We start from the raw sequence: 22,125 nt of genomic DNA on the forward strand, positions 1-22,125 counted from the left end.
GGGGTAATTATTAGCTGGATATTGTGGTTATTCTATGGTTATTCTACTCTGAAACTTTCTCTCTTTTTCCTCCTCCTCGCCAATGCCTTAAGGAACGTTCATTACCTCATATTTACGCAAGAAGCACAACATTACATCCAGCTAAATGAGCTGCAGCCATTACATGCTGGTGGCTTCAGACCAGATCTCTCTCTCTCTTCATCTCTATATACACATATATAAATTTTTCATTACTTAAATTATCATTACTTAAAATTATCGTAATGTTAACATCAATGTTATCTTAATGTTGGTATATTAATGGTATCAATGAACTATATATGATCAGAATTAATTTATTAACCTAAGTTAATGTTAATTTATTAAAAATACTATTGTTCAAAATTAATTCATGTTTGTTCAAAATACATTCATGTTCATTTATAACTTTAATTGATCGAATTTAGTAATGTAGAAATTAACATTGACTGAAGTTAATAATAAATGCTGTAACAGTCTTAAAATTGTTACTTCATGTTAATGACTGCTTTAACTATAGTGTTAAACAACTAAATATTTTTGTGAATTAATTTTACCCATTCATTTCATATCCTCATTTGAGTCTTGTCCCTAAGGAATATTTTGGCTAAACATAAGATACATAACAGGAAATACCATCAAGTCTCATGAGCTCCCAAAGAGCAAACTCTTAACACTACGATTCCCTTCCTTGTCAGGCCCAGTTGCTCTTAGTAAGAAAACATCACAGTTGTAGATTTTCCCCAAGGATTGCAGACAGATATGCCAACCTTCCTAGCTGACAACATTAACATGCCAACATTAACTTCTGAACCAAACTGAAAGCTTCACAAACAAACTGTGCTAAACTCCGAATAATGAATGTGCTCATACACTGTATATAAATACACTACCCCACAAATGTGTCTACAGAAACCATATGTTAAAGGGCCGAGTAGTTTACGTCTAAACATTCTCTCAAGAGAACTGTGATTAGGTTGATTAGCTTGGCTAAATTTCTGTTAATTTTACAGGCAAGATTCATTATGCTCATGCAAAGCCAATAAATAGACCTGAAAAGCTTTTGATTGCAGTGAAAAGGCTTGGCCAGTTTTCTACCGCATCTCGGCTAACTGACCACAATCATCTTACTGACACACGGACCTCGAGCCTGAAGGCTTTCATCTCCGCTGTGCATTTAACAGGTAAGCAGCATGGAGTGAATTACAAAAAACAGCAAGGTAACATGTTTCAGTAAATGCATAATGTGTGGCTCAGTGTTCACTGTATGGAAACATGACATCAGTGTTATGGAATCAGAACGGTTTAAGCTGCCATGATGGTGGCTGTATGACTTTTGTGGAACACAACATTCAGAAGATATTATGAAAAAAATGCCTCAGTGGGGTTCTAAAAAACATTTGGACCACATTGACTTCCATTTTATGGGCAAAACATTCTTCAAAATATCTTCTTTTCTGTTCCATGGATGAAAGGAATTCAGATAAATACAGGTTTGTTACCTCGATTCAAGCTACACATTTTATCAGTACATATATTTAGGAATTAAGCCTAACTATGGTGTTGCTAGCGCCATGCTTTATCATTTGAGCTAATGTGGTAAGACCACATGCTGCAGTGACATCACTGGCTCCGCAAAGACTAACAGACATAATTAACGTCTGATCCAGCCTTAATTCTCTCTGTCTGTTTTCTGCTCATTCCGCATGTCACTCAATTCTCTGCAGATACACTGGAGGTCATTCACAGCTGAGAGAAAAAGCTTACACACTTTCACAATCAAGGTGCACTGGTTCTTTGAAAAACATCCTATTCTATGTGCGTTATCAATATAATGAGGTTTCATCAAAGTTTTATCTATGTTGATGTGGAGACGAAAGCGATGTGGTCTAATATAGCACTTCTGATATGCAGAGGAGTTACACAATCTTTTGCCCTCCCAATAACATGCACACTAGTAAGTTTGGTCCTAACGCCTCCACAACCTCACGAGAACAGCTCTGTCCCCATGGCAATACAGGACCCAGATTCACGTCTAAGAGAGACTAATTGTACTACACTTAATTAGCTGGAGCCGTGACAACAACAGCATTACATTACTGAAACAACTGAAAATTAGTCTATCTATCTATCTGAATGAAAACAGTGAACATTGGTGATAAATTAAATTAAGGTAAAAAAAAGACCTTTTTGGTCACACTTTAGATTAGGGTCCAATTCTTACTATTAACTATAACTATTAACCAATACTTTTGTCTCAATAAACTCCTAATTATTACTGCTTATTAATAGTTAGTAATGGTTGTTAAGTTTATGTATTGGGTAGGATTGAGGGATGAATATGGTCATGCAGAATGAGGCATTAATATGTGCTTTATAAGAACTTAGAAACAGCCAATATCCTAGTAATATGCATGCTAATAAGCAAATAGTTAATAGTGAGAATTGGACCCTAAACTAAAGTGTTACCAATGTTTTAAAATTTAAAAAAAGGGGACCAAATGACTTGCAAGGTGTGGCTCTTATACTTCAGGAATGAGCCACAGGTGGTTCAAGCACCCTTTTTTACCTTACAATAGACTTTCAGAAGTTAGAAAGAATGACAGGTTAAGAACTAAATAAGAGACTGAGTTGTCATGGTAACCCTAAAACAGCAAGAGAACCCTGTGGCATAACAACACAAGAATTTTAAGTGCAGGGACGGCAGTTCATAAAGTTGCGCTCGAGGGCCCACCCGTCCTGCCCTATCCGAAAAACAAACACATGAGACTGAGGATTGTGTTTGTTGGAAAACGTGTTGTGCACTTAAGACTCTGAATATTGAAGCTCAGCCTCGAACCTCCACAAAATTCATGTGTTTTGTGGTATTTGCACATCGCCTAAAACAAACGTACACAAATAGAACTGCATGGCTGAGGGGAGCCGGTTGTTTACAATGCTCGCCGTCTGCCTTGAATGATTTTCTGTGTTACACATGCCTTGTCTCTCTGGGATGCCTGGGACGTGTGGTTTCGAAAAACAGCTTTGAAAAGCTGCTGTTTGTCTTTCTAACTTCCTCTGCTCCAGGAACGACTGAACATTCTTTTTCCCATCTCTTTAAAGCTTGTTAAAGACTAATGCAGATCATAAAACCCATTCGCATTCTAAACAGAACTTAAGAGCTATCTACAAACAACAGCATCGTTCTTGCTCTAATAAACATGCCAGGGTCAAACGCCTCCTCCACAGATCATGATCGCCGTATCACAAACCCCGCGCTCTCAGCCCCCAGCGAACCAGAGGATGATTTTCATTAACCCAGGGAAGTGCAAGGGCTCGTTGGGGTCAAATATGAATGTGACTTTGAGACACATTCTCCGATCAGCTGATACTCAGGCACATTGTTCGACCCCCTTTGGGCTCCACTTTGCCCCACTGAACTCCTCTGCGTCCCTCCCAGGCTTGTCAGGGGCCATTGCATATGTTTGTGTCCACGCTCTTAGATTACGCATAGCTGATCCACTGTGTGCAGTGTGAAAATGAACAGTCATAATCAGTGAATTATGATTGGCTCGAGGCGGTGATGATGTGAATGGACATGCAAATACAGACATACAAGATACACATGCAAAATACAGATATACAAGATAAACGTCCACAGAAAAATCTGTGCCTTAATCAGAATTTTTATTTTTGTCCGAGTTTTTAAACAACTATAAAAAATATGTAAGATAATAAGTCTTGTTTGAATTACATTGGGAATTAATAATTAAATTTGATAATCCACTTTGGACATTCTATGAACTATAAGTAACATTGTAACTACATGTAAACTACCAGTCATTAGCGTTAGTAGACAGATTAGTAGAGTTTCTGCTTAATATCTACTAACACTTTTAGGGATGAAAATTTCAGAAATTTTGTTTTATAAATTAATACTTTTTTTCCAGAGTGACACAAATACTTTAACAGTTACAAAAAATGTATATATCAAATAAATGCTCTCGGAACTGTCTATTCATCAAAGGATCATGAAATAAATCGGTTTAATCACAAATATATTAAGCAGCACAAGTGTTTTCAACATTGATAATAATAAGACTTATATTAAGCGATAATAATTGTAATAATATATCACAATATTACTGTTTTTTACAATATTTATAATCAGGTTAATGCAGCTTTGGTGAAAATAAGAGACCAATGCTGCTTTAAAAAAAATCAAAAATATCTTACTGACCACAAACTTCTGAACAGTAGTGCAGTGTAGTGTATACTTATATATATAACATATACAAATATACCACTAAGTTTGCTTCAGTACTTTCTGGGATTGCAGAAAAATGCTACTGTCTCGCTCTGCCTATCCTTATCGCTTAGTGTTCTGGAAAACGGAAATGTCCTCTCTGACCAACCATGTAATTTCTGCATGCCAACTTCAAAACCACACATGCCACAATTTCACTGCTCTATTGTATCAGCAACAGAAGGATAAAAGGTGACGTATGTTTGTCATGTCAGATACACAAATGACTGCAAGCATCTAATTCACGCTTTCCTTCCTCTTTCCTTATCAGCTGAATCTGATATGGCCTAACCTTGACAATGCTATAACGCCAATCTGTGAGGGAAAACAGGAACAAAACACAACTAAAGGATGTGCTGATTGAAGACTGAATGGATGCAATTTCATAAAACACCAGACCATAATGCAGGACAGGACAATATAATGAATAGGAAAATAGTTTCTTCAACATGTGTTGGCTATTAAATACATCATATATGGAACTGAAATACTGCTTGAGGTTTCAGGATGAGTAAAAGAAAATCAGGCAGTTTTCCTACCAAAATAATGAATCTCCTCTAGGGCTTGTGCATTCAACAATGCTGCTAGTGTTGTTCTAGAACTGTTTAACTGTGTGGTTTTTGCTTTGTATATTATTCATGCAGCATGCCGATCGGTTGGACTCTTAATGAGTTGTGCCAAGGGAAAAAGCCACCCCTTGTGGAAGATATAACCATGCAACTCACTGCTCACCCAAGATTGAGGTTAGCATGCATTACACACAAGTACAACTAAATGACACATTTGCAGCACTGTAATAAGAAATCATCTTGGATTCTGTGGTTTACCAGGGGGTTGATTAGAGATCTAGACAAGATCAGCATATCCTAAGGAGAATTACAGCTCAAGAGAGATGCACTAATTGTCCTCTTGTTGCAAAGAAATGTCACTGAGCACCTCATAAAGCCCTCACACAACCATTAGTGGACTCATAAAAGCCTTGGAGCCTCTTTGAGAGGAGATGGCCAATGAAGTGGGTGGCCGAGAGCTGAAAGAGCAGAGAACCGGTGCATGGTTTCACCAAAAGGCCAACTACGCAAGCAAGTAGTACGTGTGAGAGTCAGACAGAGATTGAGGTCATACTTTTCATGTAACCTGACAAGCCAATGTAGTCTGTCTTGATGGTAAATTACATATTAAGTGCAGCCCGGGGCAGTGACATCCATCTCAAACTTGCAATACAGATGCGAGGATTAACTTACACTGGTGACTTTGCGGTAGATCTGCGCAGCGTTTTGGCACTCTGAGTAGGGGTACTCTGATGTGGTCATCTCCAGGATGCACATGCCAAAGGCATAAACATCCACAGCTTCATCATATTTCTCCTCGTACATCTCTGGAGCCATAAACTCTGGGGTTCCTATGTGTGAGCAAAGATCAATGTAAAAAAATAAGCATTAAAGGGCTCATATAATGGTACATGCACTTTTACATGTTGATTGTACTGAAATGTGTGTTGGCAGTGCCTGTACACAACCATCATAAAATGCTAAAAATCCATGCAGTGTTTTTTTTTTTATATTCTTATATGTTTTCACCTATGTCTAAAATCAAGCCGTTCGATTTTGTGACGTCACAAAATCGAAGCCCTTCCCACGAATGTTGATTGACAGCAGCGTTTCAACACAGACCCGCCCTCGCTCGTGAGCGAGCTGTCAATCATAGTCCACGCGTCATTGTTGATAGGCTGGAGCACTGTCTTTGAGCAGAATGGCGTCTAAGCGATTGTGGTGTTCATTTCTTAGGTGTAATAACGAACACAGCAGTCATTTTGATGTTCCTATATCTGAACCGCTGAAGACGCAGTGGCTGAGTTTTGTTTTCGAAGGGAATATTCCCCACGATCAACGTCAATGCTTTCATGTTTGCGTGAATCATTTCACACACCAGACTGCTTTACAAACGAGGGTCAGGATAAAGCTGGTTTTGCTAAGAAGCTGCTCCTGAAAAAAGGATCGGTACCAACTATTCGTGTTCCTGCTGCACCTCCAGAAGAAGTGAGTGTAACGTTTTATTAACCTTTGTATTAATCTTTATATTAATCTTTCCAAATCGCTAGCACGCTTCACGATGAATGCGGCTAAGGTTTACACTCAGGTACATTACGGCATGTTTTCTATGTACAACGTTCTCAATATAATTCATAATCCCACGTTTATAATGAACAACGCGTTATGGTTATTGTGTTATTGTGTTACAAACGGTGTACGCACAGAACAGAGGGGCGGGGTGAGCAAAGCTCATTATCATTTAAAGACACATGCACTTAAACGGCGTGCTGAAAACAGAGCTGTTTTTGACCAGGTAAAATGAGTGTTTTCTTACAATACTAATGAGAATTTTTAATTAAAGTATATTACAAACTTTTAATTTAGACCCTAAAGAATCATATTAGCTTGTACAAAAACGGCATTATATGACCCCTTTAAGTAGCCATTTAGTTATCCAAAGCCTACATATTATAAGGACAGTCCTAATGTGATATACTGGGTTACAGTGTCTTTCTAAAGGGTGCAGCGGTGATCCCAGAGCTTTGTTTGGCCCACCAAGTGGCTGAATGTTAAATGTGCACTCATGAACATTCACAATACATTTGAGATGTGAGCAGGTTTTGAGGGGCGAAGACTTCCACAATCACTTAAGATACTGAACAAGCAACCCTTGAAAACTCAATTCTGGGAACTTGAGCTATTGGTTGGGCTAGCCTGATGTACCAGGTCACACATTCTTTACTTATTCATGTCATTGAACTCTCCTAATCTCAGCATGAGAAGATCAGATTTTAAACCGTGCCGAGCCAATGATGAGTTAATGTGAAATATGCAGCACTGTATATAGGTGAGGTGAGAAATCTGTGTCAAGCACTTGTTGGGGCATAAATAGAGTTGACAGAGAAAACAAACAAGATAAGCCCATAGTAGAGGCAGCTCAGGGCACTATTTACAGTAACTCGTATGAAGGTCAAAGAAAGTTCTTCTTGAGTAATTGAAGAGAAACTGTTGACATTGTAACTTTTAAATTTAATAAGCACTACATTTTTCTTAACTTACCAATGACGCTCTTAGCAAACGAGGCACTCTTGAGAGTGGCTAGGCCTAAATCACCAATCTTAACAGATCCAGTGGGGCCAGTGATGAAGATGTTGTCGCATTTAAGGTCGCGGTGGATTATGGGAGGTGTTCGTGTGTGCAGGAAGTGAAGGCCCTTGAGGATCTGATTACTCCAACGCTGGAGGAGCTTTAGCTTCATCTCTTTGAACCTTTTCAGATACCTACAGGGAAAGAGCAAACAAGTTTAAAACACAGAGACAAACAACAAAAGGTGAAAAAATGTGCACTCTGTTCCAAAACCTTGCAAACTGCCTACAAGAGGCAGAATTTTAAGGGACTTTCTAAAAATGAAGGCTATTCCAAAAGGTAGGCATTTTAGTTATAGTTGGCATATTGGCATAGTTATATTTTTTAGCTAAATTCTAAGGCAGCATAATTTAATGAAGAAGGCAAATTCAGAATGAATTATTAGAGTATTCCACTGTTAGCTTAGCAATATGCTAACGGCAAGCGCTACTGAAATAAGTCTCCCATGCAGAGCAATATTTTGGTGGACTATGAAGGCAGTTGGCAGTAATAAAGAATAATGCGGTTCGGAAATGAGCTGTGGACTTATTTCATTCTCCTATTTGTCCTTTAAGTTCACATATACAGTATATACTCTATGCAGTTTTGATGTGCCTGCAGGGCATCCTTCAACAACAATCTGTGATGAAACATTATGTCACAAATTGTGATGCCATTTGGGACAGGGCTACTGTTAATGAACAGTGCCAAAGGTGTGGATACAATATTTGTTTCATAACATACAGGGAAATAAATTTATATAAAGAGTGAAATAAAGAGTGAGCTCAATAAAAAGCTGAGATCTTTCATTTATTGAACAAAACACTTCTCCAAATGACTGCAATTATTCTACGGTTGGCAACTCTTGATAAATGTGTCTGCAAAATGACAAAGTGCAGTTATTAATCTGGGAAAAAGAATGGAAAAGCAGCTGGGCTTTAGTGTCTCATGTGAGAATGCACAAACATGAGCAGAAGCTCAATTACAAGAGAGACATCTTTTCTTGTCTTCGTACTGGCATCTCTAATAGCCACACCATCTGCAAGTACTTTCATAGCAATTTTGCGCATATATGTACAGACTGAACTTACGTCTTCAGCGTCCCTGACGTCATGAGTTCCGTCACAAGGATAATGCACTTTTGCCCTTTCATGGTGGACTTCCAGGAGTCGTAAAAACGGACAATGTTTGGATGCTGCAGGCACTTCAGCATGTCCACCTCTTCACTGAAACGCTGCCGTTCCAATTTCGTCAGCCTTCTTGTCTGTCGAAGAGACACATATTTTAAGTAAATTTATGGGTTAGAAGATTCATGTTGGTACATTATAGAACATACAGTATGATGACTTGTGGGACAGGTCTTTGTCAACTAAAGTTGAACCACATTTAAGTTCAAAGTGACTTTTGTTCAAAGTGAAAACAACATTTCTTAACCAACCTTCAGGTCTCGACTTAAAGAATTACAACACAAAGGTTTTTTTTTGCCATTTAGTCCCTTTTCTTTAAAATTTTACATTTTTAATGTGATTTCTCCAAGTAGGACATGTTCCTGGATCAATCTGGCTAGTCATGGAACCAATCAAATTTAATGGTTAGGTTAAGAGTTGGGGTTTGGGCAATGTTCTTATAAACCAATAATATCCTTCTCATTTCAGGGGAGGTTAGGGTTAGAGGTAGGCGTAAGAGGTAGTGTTCGAGCTATGATTGTTTGATAGAAATGTTGTTCCTGGTTCCTAAAAAAAGGATTTAGGAGGTCAAAAAGCAAGTGAAATTATCCATATACTTTTCCTCTAAACTTTACAGGTCACTTGAGAAAGAAGTATCCAAACTGCACTGCAAAACTGAAGTTAAACACACCAGAATTTCCTGACAAATCAAAACACAACTTACTAAATCAAGTTAGCAGCTATTCTGCATTTTTAAAGTATCAGAAATGCAGTAGACATCAAAATGTGCCAAATCCGTAAGCTGGCACACGCTCTATGCAAAAGATTCTGTGCTATGCACATGGAAAAACTCACAGTGCTGTCTTCTTTCATAACTTTGATTTGTGGCTTTGGGCTTTAAAGGCTGAACTGCATAATTTTCTGTAAAAAGGAGGAAGTTGACAGAAGTTGTTGGTAAAAACACATATAGCACACCTAAGTTTGTTTGAATTTCCACATCTGGCTCTCCAGACAGCTCAACCTGTCCCACACATGACATTATGTCAAAGCCAAAGCCAGATGGTGCTAATAACATGGGGGCCACTCTCAGTTTCGGGCCCTTGAGACAGGTGACTGGTCAACCGGACCACTGACTGCCTCTTTTTCATGTTTGTCAGCCTGTAACCAGCAAAAACACATTCATATTGGGTGTTCTTTTTTATTTTATCTTGAAAACAGGGAACTGATTGTCCAGAATGAGTTCATGTGTGAATTATGTGTTGGTTCAGAAACACAGTCCTTCAGTAAGCGCAAAACTTTGAAATGCTAAGTGAAAAGGCAAATTTCATGTGCTTAGACTAATGGAAAACATATTTCTGATAGATCTGAAACATCCTGAATGGGGGGCAAAGACAGCTGGTTATGTAACCAAGGCAGATGAGGACAATCTTGACAAGTTTGGATGAAGTTGGCGGGAGTGAAGGGTGAAGAGTGCATGAGCGTGTTGAGAGTGCATTAATAAGAGTAATGTAGTAATAATATGGTACTGCGAGGAAAGTAGGAAAGAAGATCCAGTCTTGTATGTTAGACAGAGCTGCTGAGGAATGCTGTTGCGTCTCTGACAACGCTATTTCAGGAAGTAACCCGTTACAGTCCTGGAAAAACTGCTGTGTAAAACTTACTCTCCTTCCCTCAGTTTCTTTCCCTGCTCACCAACTATTTCCCCTCAGATAAGTGGTTCTTAACTGGTTTTGCTTCACGATAAGTGGTTCTCAACTGGCTTTGCTTCACAACAATAAAAAAAATCTGAACTCACTATTTTTGACATTAAAAACAATAAAAAGTACATAGGCCTATTTGAAAGTACATAGGCTTATTGCACTCCACCAGTTGAGAACCACTGTCTTAGATCCATCAGTGATCAAACACTATCCAGATTTATTACAAATTTTTTTTTAACAGCTCAGAAAATTAAAGAGCTTGTTGTTCTGATCTCCTTCTACATTTCAAGAGTTATTAAACTCTTCCTTTTGAATATCAACTCAGTCCAGTAGAGAATAGTTGGGTATTTGTTATTGTTACCATTCAAAAATAAATCTTCTTTCATAGTAAAAGGTTTGAGATAGCTTTAAAAATGGTAACAGAAAGTAGGTACAGTACTGTTCACATGGACATGCTCCTAAGCAAAACACATTCATGGTATAATTCTCTTACTATAAAGATGTCACAAAATATGCAGTGTCTAACTTGATGAAGAACCTATCCAACATAATTTTTTAATCTGTGTTCTCTAGGATGTTCGTTCCCTCCCATAGTAACAGTCTCAGATTCTAGTGGTTAGTGGATCACTTCTTAGCTGTGGCTGCCAGCACAATTTAGCACTGAACTAACCGCTAATGGAACCACATTCAGAGTGACTGCCTTGAGTTTTACTAGAGAGTACACAGACCACTCATAGAAATATGAATGGGAGAAACTGTAACTCTCAATATGGCCGCCGTAAGAATGCAAGTCTTGCCTTTCATTTAAAAAAAACAAAACTATAATCTTTTCGGTATGCTACAACGCACATATGCAGTTTAAAAAACATTACGGAAAAAATACCGTTTTTGGACATGATTTGTTCTCACAGGCTGCATACAAAAACAAAATTACCTGTGTATTCTGATTTACAAACAAATGACTTAGTGAGTGAGTGTAGTCTGATTTGCAAAATGTTTTAATCTCATGAGGCAGTGCTTTAAATAAATAGTTTAAAAAGACAAGCTACTGTTTGGATCCGTTTGAAACACTGCCATCAGAGAATTAGACTCAAATGGAATCCAATCAAGTGCAAATCTGAACTGAATTAAATTGGATAATTCTAACTGTCTGATCTACCCAATGAAGAAAACAACTGCTCATGACATCGATTCATTAGTTCTTTCTACTTTAACAGGGACTTTCCAACCAAGCTGTTTGTTGAGTTCTTAAGAGTGTGTCCCACCAGGGTTATTTTTTAATGAAAGGAAAGAAATGTCCTTGATAGTTAAATAATCTTATCCGTACATTTATCAACCCCAAGTGTGGGAAACTCAGCACCACAAGTCAACACACCTGTTAAACAAATGCCTTATGCAACATAAAGGGCGTGCAAGCAAGAAAAGGTCTTGAAACATACAAAAATGGGGTTAATTTGCTTCAGCATGGCAAAAAAATGCATAAACAGAGAAAGAATATGTTAAACTGCACTGTAAAAATTCTTGTTGCAATAGTCTGTTAACATTGGCTCAATGAGAAATAATACGTCAGACTAATTTAAAAATTTAGATGTTATCAGTCACTAGAAATTTTTGACTTGGGGATGTAATTTTTTTTTACAGTGTGGACACTGGCTTGGTAAAGCGGAACCTGTAATTGTAGTTTATGATGGCGGTCAGTGGCGGGCTGTGATTGGGGTTTGTGAGAGCGGTCGTGACGTCAAAGCCGGTAAATAATGTATTCCAGACACGGGAAAAAGCACACACATGTAATGTGCATTTACAGCTCAAATCATAAACTGGGAATAAATTGAGGATTTTATGTAATAGTGTTTGAGCGTGTGGGTGAGTTACAAAGACCTGCTCTTTATCAGGAACAAGCTGTGTCAGCTCTAAGATAAAATCAATACTGTCTCAATGGCTCAGTGCTCTTTTAACAGATACACAGAAAACATCATTTGAAATAGCATGATAAATTAAAATAAAAGATAATAACTGCTTCTAAGAAATATCTAGGGCAGTGTTCTTCAACCCTGCTCCTGAAGGACCCCCAACACTGCACGTTTTCTTTGTCTCCCTAATCAAACATACCTTGACCGATTTCTATTTGAATATATTTTAAATTGTAATTTATTCCTGTGATGGATTTTCAGCAGCCATTACCGCAGTCTTCAGTGTCACATGATGCTTCAGAAATCATTCTAATTTGTCAGAAAACAAGGGGAAAACATTTAAAAATCTTAATGATTCTAAACTTTTGAACAGTAGTGAACTATTGATTAGAAACTTAAAATTTAAAAGTGTTGTGAATGTTCCAGATGTTTCAAATGGGATCATGCCAAGAATCTCAGATAATAATATGTGCAAGAATTTGAATATGACAGAATTTGTCTCAGTCACTGTTTGGATCAGCAGCGTTTACTCACTAATATTCTAAGGCTTCAAGGGCAAAATAGAAACAAACATTTGCCAAGTTTAAAGGGATACTCCACTTTAAAATGAAAATTCTGTCATCATATACTCACCCTCATGTTGTTTCAAACCTGTGTGAATTTCTTTCTTCTGCTGAACAGAAAGGAAGATATTTAGAAGAATGTCAGTAACCAGATAGTTTCTGGTCTCATTGACTTCCATAGTAGGAAAAAAATATACTATGGAAGTCAATGAGACCAGAAACTGTCTGGTTACTGATATTCTTCTAAATATCTTCCTTTCTGTTCAGCAGAAGAAAGAAATTAATAAAGGATTGAAACAACATGAGGGTGAGTATATGATGACAGAATTTTCATTTTAAAGTGGAGTATCCCTTTAAGAAGAGATATCAACCAAGTCTCATCCTATGCTTAGATTTACCAGGATATCCATTAAAGGAAAGTAGCAGTAATATCTGAAATAGCTGGGACCATTTCTGAAATTAAATAAAGTAAATGTGCAAGTCCAGTGTTTTAGCACAATTTTACCACTTGTTTTATTGGCAAAACAAGCTATTTTTTTCTTAGCATAAAAGGTTCTAAATTGCATTGCATGTTTGCACAGAGGTCGCATATGAGAAGTGAAGCTAATGCACGTTTGTAAGTTGTTCTGTATAAGAACGTCTACTAAATCCCTTAAACATAAATTCAAAGCATTTCAGTCCATACTCTTATTAACATGGAGCAATTCTCTGCCCTTGAACATGTATACCAAACAACAGTTACCATGTCCATGCAATTACTCATATTACATGGGTCATCAGACTCCACATCTGCTCTGGGCAGTGTATTCTTAGCCTACACTAGAGAGCAATGAATATTTGGCTCTGCATGTCACTCTTACCTAACCCGTGTTAGAGTGTTTATAGACCCTTCACTTGCCTCTCTGCCTTTTAGAATGACTGAAGGCCAGGATATGAAGATAACATCTATAATGATGAACTGAATAATGGTTGATGCCATGAGATGTACATTAGATAGCAGAATTAAGATAAAATGCTATCTAGGAGACCATGTTTTTCCACATACAGGCCATAATATTTTATATTTAATATTAATATTCTGTCATCATTTACTCACTCCAGCCCTATCTTTTTGACTTATGAAAAATACACGAAAATATATATTTCTCACTGACACATTTTTCAGAAAATCTGCTTTTGTAGTCCACACAAGAAAGAAGGACTATCCATTCAATGTGTGAACTGAAGCACGGTAGCAGCTAATGTTGGTGACAACGTCACAAGTTCGTCTAAGGTCGCAACAGGCTACTGGAAACTTCTCAGGTTCCTCTCTGGTATCTGAGATGATGTGGAAGCCAAGTACTTCCAAAGATACCCATGGTAATCCATATATTTCCAGGCTCTGATCCACATGGTTGGAGTCAGTAGATTCAAGCGAGGGCTTGTAACCTGCCAGATGGATCACCTGAGATCTCACTATAATCCAGACGTCCAAAAGGAGAATCCCACACATCACAACTGCCTAAGCAAGCAGAATGACATGTAAATGATGACAAAATGATAATTTGGGTGAACTACTCCTTTAAACCTTCTGTCAAGCAGGAGGCATGCCAGATGAACGATGCAGGATATCTCCATTGCGTAAGAGATGAATCAATCTGGAACTAGCAGCCCCAATGCCTCACTGGAAGCTTCCTCTCTATCTCTCTCAAGATTTATGGATCACCAAAACTCCACGAACAGCCTCTTGCTGTAATACAAAACAGACTGCACAATTAAAATTGACACGGTGGAAATGAGGTGTGGAAATATCTGCTCATTTCCACAAGGCTGGTGTGTTTGACTGAACAGAACCGGACCCATATCACTGATTTGACATTATTAAACTCAGGAAAAAGTCTGACGCATGTATCTGGTATCATTCATTGGTCAGTATATTACTAAAGCAGGGCTGCACAATGCATGAGAAGATAAACATTGTCCCCATGAAATCAAAAGTTTTTTTGGCTTTTAGTGTGAATGTTAGCCTTAAGGTTATCTATAAGTTAGTGTGCTCCAAAACAATGACAAAATTCACATTTAGAAGATATATGCATTCAATGATTTTGATCAATGATTTTGATGACATCACTCCGCACTTTAGCTTCTCAACAGATTTTCTGTCCAATTAAATGCTCTCTAGAATCTGAAGCATCCCACCCACTACACTAGTAGACGCTGAAGCTGCGGCCGAAATCAGTCACTTGTTAACACAATTACTATTTTCAATATAGTGAATGGCACATAATGCACTATACAGGGGATAGGGAATGATTCAGACAGTGTAAATATGCTTTCCATTGGGGCAAATGAAGTCTGGTTTTGCGTTAGTGCCACGCAAACCGCCGCAGCGCGCACACATTTTGCTCTGGTCCAGACACACCATAGCACAGAGCGGATCATATGCGTGAGTCACCGCTCATGTGAAATTAAAGGTCCCGTTCTTCGTGATCCCATGTTTCAAACTTTAGTTAGTAATCCATCTAATGTTGTTGTTAGACTATAAATAATATCTGTAAAATTATAAAGCTCAAAGTTCAATGCCAAGCGAGATATTTTATTTAACAGAAGTCGCCTACATCGAACTTTGTTTGGACTACATCCCTCTACTTCCTTCTTTAATGACGTCAGTAGAACAGTTTTTGACTAACCTCCGCCCACAGGAATGCTCCCTCAACTCTACCGAAATTCGTTTATGTACTTGCGCACTTCTTATAACTTACTGTGTTTACTCAGCTCTTACGGTGATTTTCTGAAGTAAAACTGACGCTTCATCTTTTGTGTGATGTACAATAAACTTTATTAAACTCATCAGTATATGTTTGATCATCATTCGGACCTGGTCTGAAACAGCAGACTTGTAGGCTATTAATAAATAATGGATACATACAAGCAGATGACAAATACGTTATAATAACCGTAATTAAACTACTAAACTATACCTGTTCCATCTCTATACAGCACTCTGACTCTGTAGGCATTATTGTCCGACTCGAAATGAACACCGTTACTGAGAGTTTCAGATATTATCATCATTCTGTGAGATGAGATTGTCCTGAGAGACTGAGCGCGAGCTCATGAAGCTCCGCCCCCTGGGTCGTCCAGCAGCAGCTTATTTGCATTTAAAGGGCACACACTAAAACAGCGCGTTTTTCTGAGCCCCAAAAAATGACAATTTAAACATGCTGTAAAAAATGATCTGTTGGGTATTTTGAGCTGAAACTTCACATACACACTCTGGGGACATCAGAGACTTATTTTACATATTGTGAAAAGGGGCATAATACGGGACTTAACTTTATACCATCAATGAACAATTTGCACTGAGAACTCGCTTTGGAACGACAGATTTTTAAATGCAGCTCTCCCTAAAACACTCCATATGCAACTGCACAGGTAACCGCATAATAAAAAGATAAGCCAGCGTCATTTATTACGCATATATTAATTAAATATTCAATGCCTATTCTATTCTAATTGAAAAATTAGAATAGAATAAACTCTAAAAAATTAAAAAATTAAACTCTAAAAATTGAGTAAAAATAAAATTTCAAATATTATAATATGAACACATTATTTATATAGTGTATAAAAGACGAATACTAGTCAAAATTAGAGAAGAATATGAGAAGAATTAGTACTAATATACTAATACATAAATAACTAACTAACATAAAACAAACCCTTGAGAAAATAAATTTCATGTGCTGCTTTTATTTGCTTGACAGGAGCTGATAACAAGTTTCTCTCCATTTTCTTCCACAAGTTTGCGCTTCTAAATAATAGTAAGTTAGCTGTTCTTGAGGCGTTGGTGTAACTCATTCCTCTTTACTAGTCGAGTGTGTACGTCCTGCCTGAGGGGAGGGAGGCCGTCTGGTGGCTGTGTGGAATGTCTCATTAAAGCAGCATCTCGCTCATAAAGCTCTCAGATCTATGAAGGGAACTGGAGATCCAGCACGTCTAGATGTTCCCTATTATGAGATTTCCCAGGAGCCTCTGACAGCACTTGGACTAGATTACGACATGCTCCCGGATAACAGCTAAATTCAGAGCCGGCAACAACAACAACAACAACAAAATACTAATAATAATAAAAAGCATCAATAAATCGAGTGATAGTTCTTTTTTTTTGTGGCCCTGAGAATAAGGAATAATATTCTAACTGACTCCCCAGAGTGAGTTTTTTCAAGGCAACCTTAAATGGTAACTAAACCCTAAAACAACTTTTTTTAGTTAATGATTTGTAAGACTGGGGCTTTTAAATGATCTAATTCAAAACGAAAACAAATATTCTCTGTTTAAGTAATCTGTATGAAAAGATAGAGATGTCAGTCGTTCTCATGGCAACTCATCTGCTAACGTGAACATGCCTACAGAGAGTGCGCGCGCTATTGAAACGGGTCTCAGGTGCAGTTTTTTTTTTGGCAACTGCAGGCTGTTAAAATACTGGCAGAACCATGAGGTTTTATTGGTTTCCAGCAGTAAAAGGGAACAATTTTGTTGCCATTTTCCTATTTCCTTAAGTTAATACATCCAACTGAGCTGTTGTGGTATGTTTAATCCCAAATAGTATTGGTAAATGTATGTTTTTAACCTAAAGTCTTTTTATTCTGGCCTGAGGAACAGAAGCTGGGAGCCACCAAATGTGAATATAAGATGGAAATTATGTTTGACAGACATAAAATGACCAACTACTGTTTGCGTAAGGGGCCATGTATTGTAAGTAAATCTGAAATACAGTACTCTCCAAAAGAAAAAAGAAATCTTATTATTTTGTGATGGTTTTGAAAACCCAAAAGAGAAAGAACACATGGTTTGCTGCTATTAGCTGGTATGTGGGTGTTTTGGGTACATGAAATTTAGTCCAGTATCACAGGATAAATCAGGCATCACAGTCTGACTGTAAAAGAAAATCATTAGTTACTTCAATCGATTTATGTCAAGAAATGGGGAGGGATTTCTGTCGATATTTTCCAAATGTCCACTTTGAAACATTTCCACACTTTTGGAAGACACTGCTGATAACACCACTGGTTCAAATAAAAATAATAATAATTAGTGCTCAAATAATTGCACAGCATGTGCACAAATAATTTCTAAGCAACCACCTAAATAGTATAATACAAACAATTATTACATAAAAGTCATTTTTATTTCAAATATAAAAAATATATATATATATATATATATATATATATATATATATATATACACATTCTTACAGACCCTGAGACTTTCTCTCATCCCTAAGTCTCACTTAATAGAGTTTGAACAAGCGTCACCATATGCACGGCCCACAGTGGCAAAATAATGTAATTACTGTATATAAATCCACTATGATAAATTACTCTCGCTCATTCATAAATCATTCAATTACATTATGCATCCATAGAGAATGAACCATGACTCACAGTTGTAATATGCACAGGGTGTGTGCAATCAATCGCAAAAACACTGTATGGGAACTCAGTGTGAAACAGACTGTCCTGAATGTTTCCATCTCTTAAAATAAGTAAGTGCTAGATAACATTTAAATACTTCTTTAAATAACTTTCCTGCACAGTTCTGTATACTGAAGAGCTCAAGTAAATGATAGTCAAATTCAAGAACAAGGCCAAATATTCTTGACACTTATCTTTTTAAAACTATACTGTACACATGTGTAGCTTTTCATACTTTGCCCTGAAATCTGCTTATACTGTTATAATATTACTCTTTTTGTATAATATTACAATGTATAATATTATTATTTTTTGTTCTGCACCAAAACAGTCATCATTTTGTTAGAAACAATAATTTCCAACTTTCTCTAAATTAAATTGAATAAAAGCTTGTTAATCTCTGCTATTAAGCCTAACTTATCAACTCATCAATATAATGGCATATTGTCCATCCATATCCATCTGCATCCTATTCTGGATATTATAAAGCTTCAAAAGTTTCTATAAATTAAACATTGTGTCCATGAAGCATGAGCTTACACATCAGCTCAACTCAGGTTACACGGTCACCATGACTGGAATACAGAAATAAATGTCAATGCCATGGTTTATAAAAACAAAATGACATTGAATACAGACTTAAATGCAATGCCAACAATAAGAGATAATGATTTTTCCTTCACATTAAGGAACACAAACATCACGCTTATCGGAGTTTAAACTGTCACTAATGCAATAAATCAAAGCACCTTTTACTAGAGAGTGCTGACGCACTCAGCGGTCAAAAATGACCTCTTACAAATTATTGCTTTCAAGTCATGTTAAAGCTATAGTAATTATGAGAAATTTTCTGAGTTGGACTTTCCATGTCGACTAAAGAATTATGGCGGGAACAAAATGGCATTGATCATTAGTTATTAAGCAATTGTGAATTGTTGACCGTTGATGTGGAATAGCAATACAACTCGCCAAAGCATACTAAACATCTAGCTGGTTAATGAAGCAACATGCTTGTATGACCAAAATGTGCAGGAGTGCTTTAAAAAGAGAGGAAGAAATATCAAATAGGCCACTCCACTGCATTCTTTTTTCTCTTTCAAAATCACCTGAACGCACATCCCATGGTAATTATAAGCTCATAAATGATCCGGGAGTACTTGAACGCAGCATGAGGTCATTTCAAAAATCAATTAAAGCACATTTAGCTATTGACATTTCACCTGGGGTTAACAGAGTAATATGAATGCTTAATTCAAGACTAATTGTATCACTCACAACCCTCTGTTTGGGATTCATGTGTTTGTCATATCACCTCTGATAATATCAATGCTGTGAAATTACGAAGTGATTATCCTCCGGAAAATATTTCCCAAAGGAACGTACATTAGTACACTGCTCTTGACCTGAGTGAATAAGAACGAATTAAACTTGACTCATCATATTGAAAAGGAAAAATCAAGTCAGTTGCAGTGTGGGGTATAATATTCTACACAGTGTGCTCTGGATGCATGATACACATTTGGAGAAATGTACTATGGTGGGTCATGTATTGCATGTATATAGATATTTGCATATTATGTACAGTATATACTACAGAAATAGTAGCATGGCAGTATTTTGTCCTTAAGGGAATAGTTCACCCTCCCAAAAAATATTAAATTGTATGAACAGAAACAGTGGAAACATTGTTAAAAAAAATAATCTTCTTTGGCGTTCCACACAAGTAAGTCATCCAGGTTTGGAAACAACATGATTTTTGGGTGGACTATCTCTTTTAACAGTGCTAAACCATAAAGTTAAAGCTTTGGTAAGAGTAATAACCCAAACAACCAATAAACTTGTCATCCTCCATGCTTGTTTAGCCACTGACTAAACAATATATCAGCTAAACTAAGTACAGCTGAGATTTAATCTGTGTTTGAATCCAGTGTGGTCACATGTTCTAATTGGGTAATAGATTTAAATGTGAACTCTCACCCTCCATTGAAGACAGCTGCTGTTGTTTCATTATACAGAAACAAAACAGAGAGCAGCCAAGGCCCTACAAAAGACAGAATGAATGTGTGAACTTTACAGAGGACTGTCTGCAGGGTGTGCGTACAACAGAACAAACATTACTGCAGGGAGACTGTGTGTGTTTGAATGTGTGGGGGAGTGTGCAAATTGTGTGCATGCATCTAAAGACAAGTTTGCACAGCTGAATTATTGCATGCTGTAATTATAGTGCATACTGAATGACGTAAAACGTATAATCTAATATTTTTAAAGCTTGTTCTTATACTATCTAATCTGACTGAAACACAAAACCATGATTACAACTGTGGCTTGTAACAGATTTGATACAGTATATATATGAAAGACAAAATGAAATGAAATGAAATTATGAAATATCACCAGAGAGAGGAGATGTGAGGTACACTATATTCATATTTCCGAAATAAACAAAAAACGAATTCTGTCATTAATTACTCACCCTCGTGTCATTCTAAACCCGTAAGACTTTCGTTCATCTTCTGAACGCAAATGAAGATCTTTTTGATGAAATCTGAGAGCTTTCTATAATTAATGAAAGAATTTTCATTTTTGAGTGAACTAACCCTTTAAGAATCAATACAGCTATAGCAGTGGATGATTATTATTCTGCTGCGCGAAACTGAGGAACAGCTGATAATGGCACAGTTTGATATTTGATGTTTGGTTGACCATTCAGTGGAAAGGGGCGTTTCATTCCCAGCCATGTAGTGATCGAATATTCAAGCTGTTTATCCATTTTGAGATATTATCCAACATGAGATTACTTTAAGTTCATGAGAAGGGTCGAATATGTGATAACTTAACAGTTTCTTAATTTTTCCGTTTTGAAGACAAAAGCAAGAAAACAAATTATCCGAAGGTGCACGGACTCTGCCTGCCTGTCTGTCTGATTTCCTTGTTAGTTGCCTTGGTTACTTGATTTGAGTTACACACCTGTTTGTAGTTGAGTTGTTCATTATCTTGTTTCCTTCCTTTGTTCAGTGTATACACTCCTGGGCAAAGGAAAAAAAATGGGCCAAGGCAAAATATTTAGTATGGTCTTTTAATGGTCTTAACCATTTTAATCACTGGTCAGGAAATTAGCTAAAAATGCACAAATACTGTAGATAAAGTAACTTAGCACAGAATTGTTAACGTTTGAGTTTAATGTGAGACCAAATATTGACTATAGGCTTCAGATCTGGACTCTGAGGAAATTGCCAAACATGAGCCTGATGGACTTGTTCTCAAGCCACTTTTTGGTTGTCTTTGCAATTTGGGCAGGAACATTGTCTTGTTGAAAATAACATCTGATCATTCTTTGTTAGATAACAACTTTTCAATTGTGGGAAGCAAGCCATTCTGCAATATTCTCCTGCACTCCAAAGCATTAAATGACTTTTCACAGTGAAGTATCTCACACATACCAGCAGATAAAAAGGCACAGTCTCTTCCTCCATGCTTCACTGTGGTAGAGATGGATTTATTATTATATTTCTTAGCAGATTTTCAAAGACATCACTCTGGAGCATCAACATGCAACTCGTGTTTCATTGTGATTCATCACTCCACACACAACTGGCTTTTTAAGAAGTGCATTTGTTTAAAGTTTGCTAAGACAATTAAAAGCTTTTTGGGTTAAGCCCTTTTTTCTTTTTTGCCCATGAGTGTACTCTGTTTCTATTCTCGGATGTCCGTTCTCGTCATTATATGGAGGTTGTTCTCTTTGTGTATCAAGTGTTTAAAATTACCTGAGTATTTCTTACTGCTGCAATTAGATCCGTTATTTTTCATTATCTGCGTCAACTAAGCGTGACACAAATAATGATTAATTCATTTCCATATAATGTCCTTTT

At 37.1% G+C, this 22,125-nt stretch overlaps 1 protein-coding gene across 2 annotated transcripts in view; it reads right to left on the minus strand.

Annotated features, from left to right (window-relative positions):
* The window catches only part of wnk4b (WNK lysine deficient protein kinase 4b), a 58,801-nt gene that overhangs the window by 25,599 nt on the left and 11,077 nt on the right, over positions 1–22,125 (minus strand). For both annotated transcript variants that reach the window (XM_084110513.1, XM_084110512.1), the window contains exons 2-4: positions 8,550–8,722; positions 7,393–7,613; positions 5,545–5,702 (exon numbers count right to left, since the gene is read on the minus strand). In XM_084110513.1, the coding sequence (XP_083966639.1) occupies positions 5,545–5,702; positions 7,393–7,613; positions 8,550–8,722 (552 nt within the window). The remainder of the gene's footprint in view (positions 1–5,544; positions 5,703–7,392; positions 7,614–8,549; positions 8,723–22,125) is intronic.

The sequence above is a fragment of the Abramis brama genome, assembly GCF_963993115.1.
Source record: "Abramis brama genome assembly, chromosome: 1".
Classification (NCBI taxonomy): Eukaryota; Metazoa; Chordata; class Actinopteri; order Cypriniformes; family Leuciscidae; genus Abramis; species Abramis brama.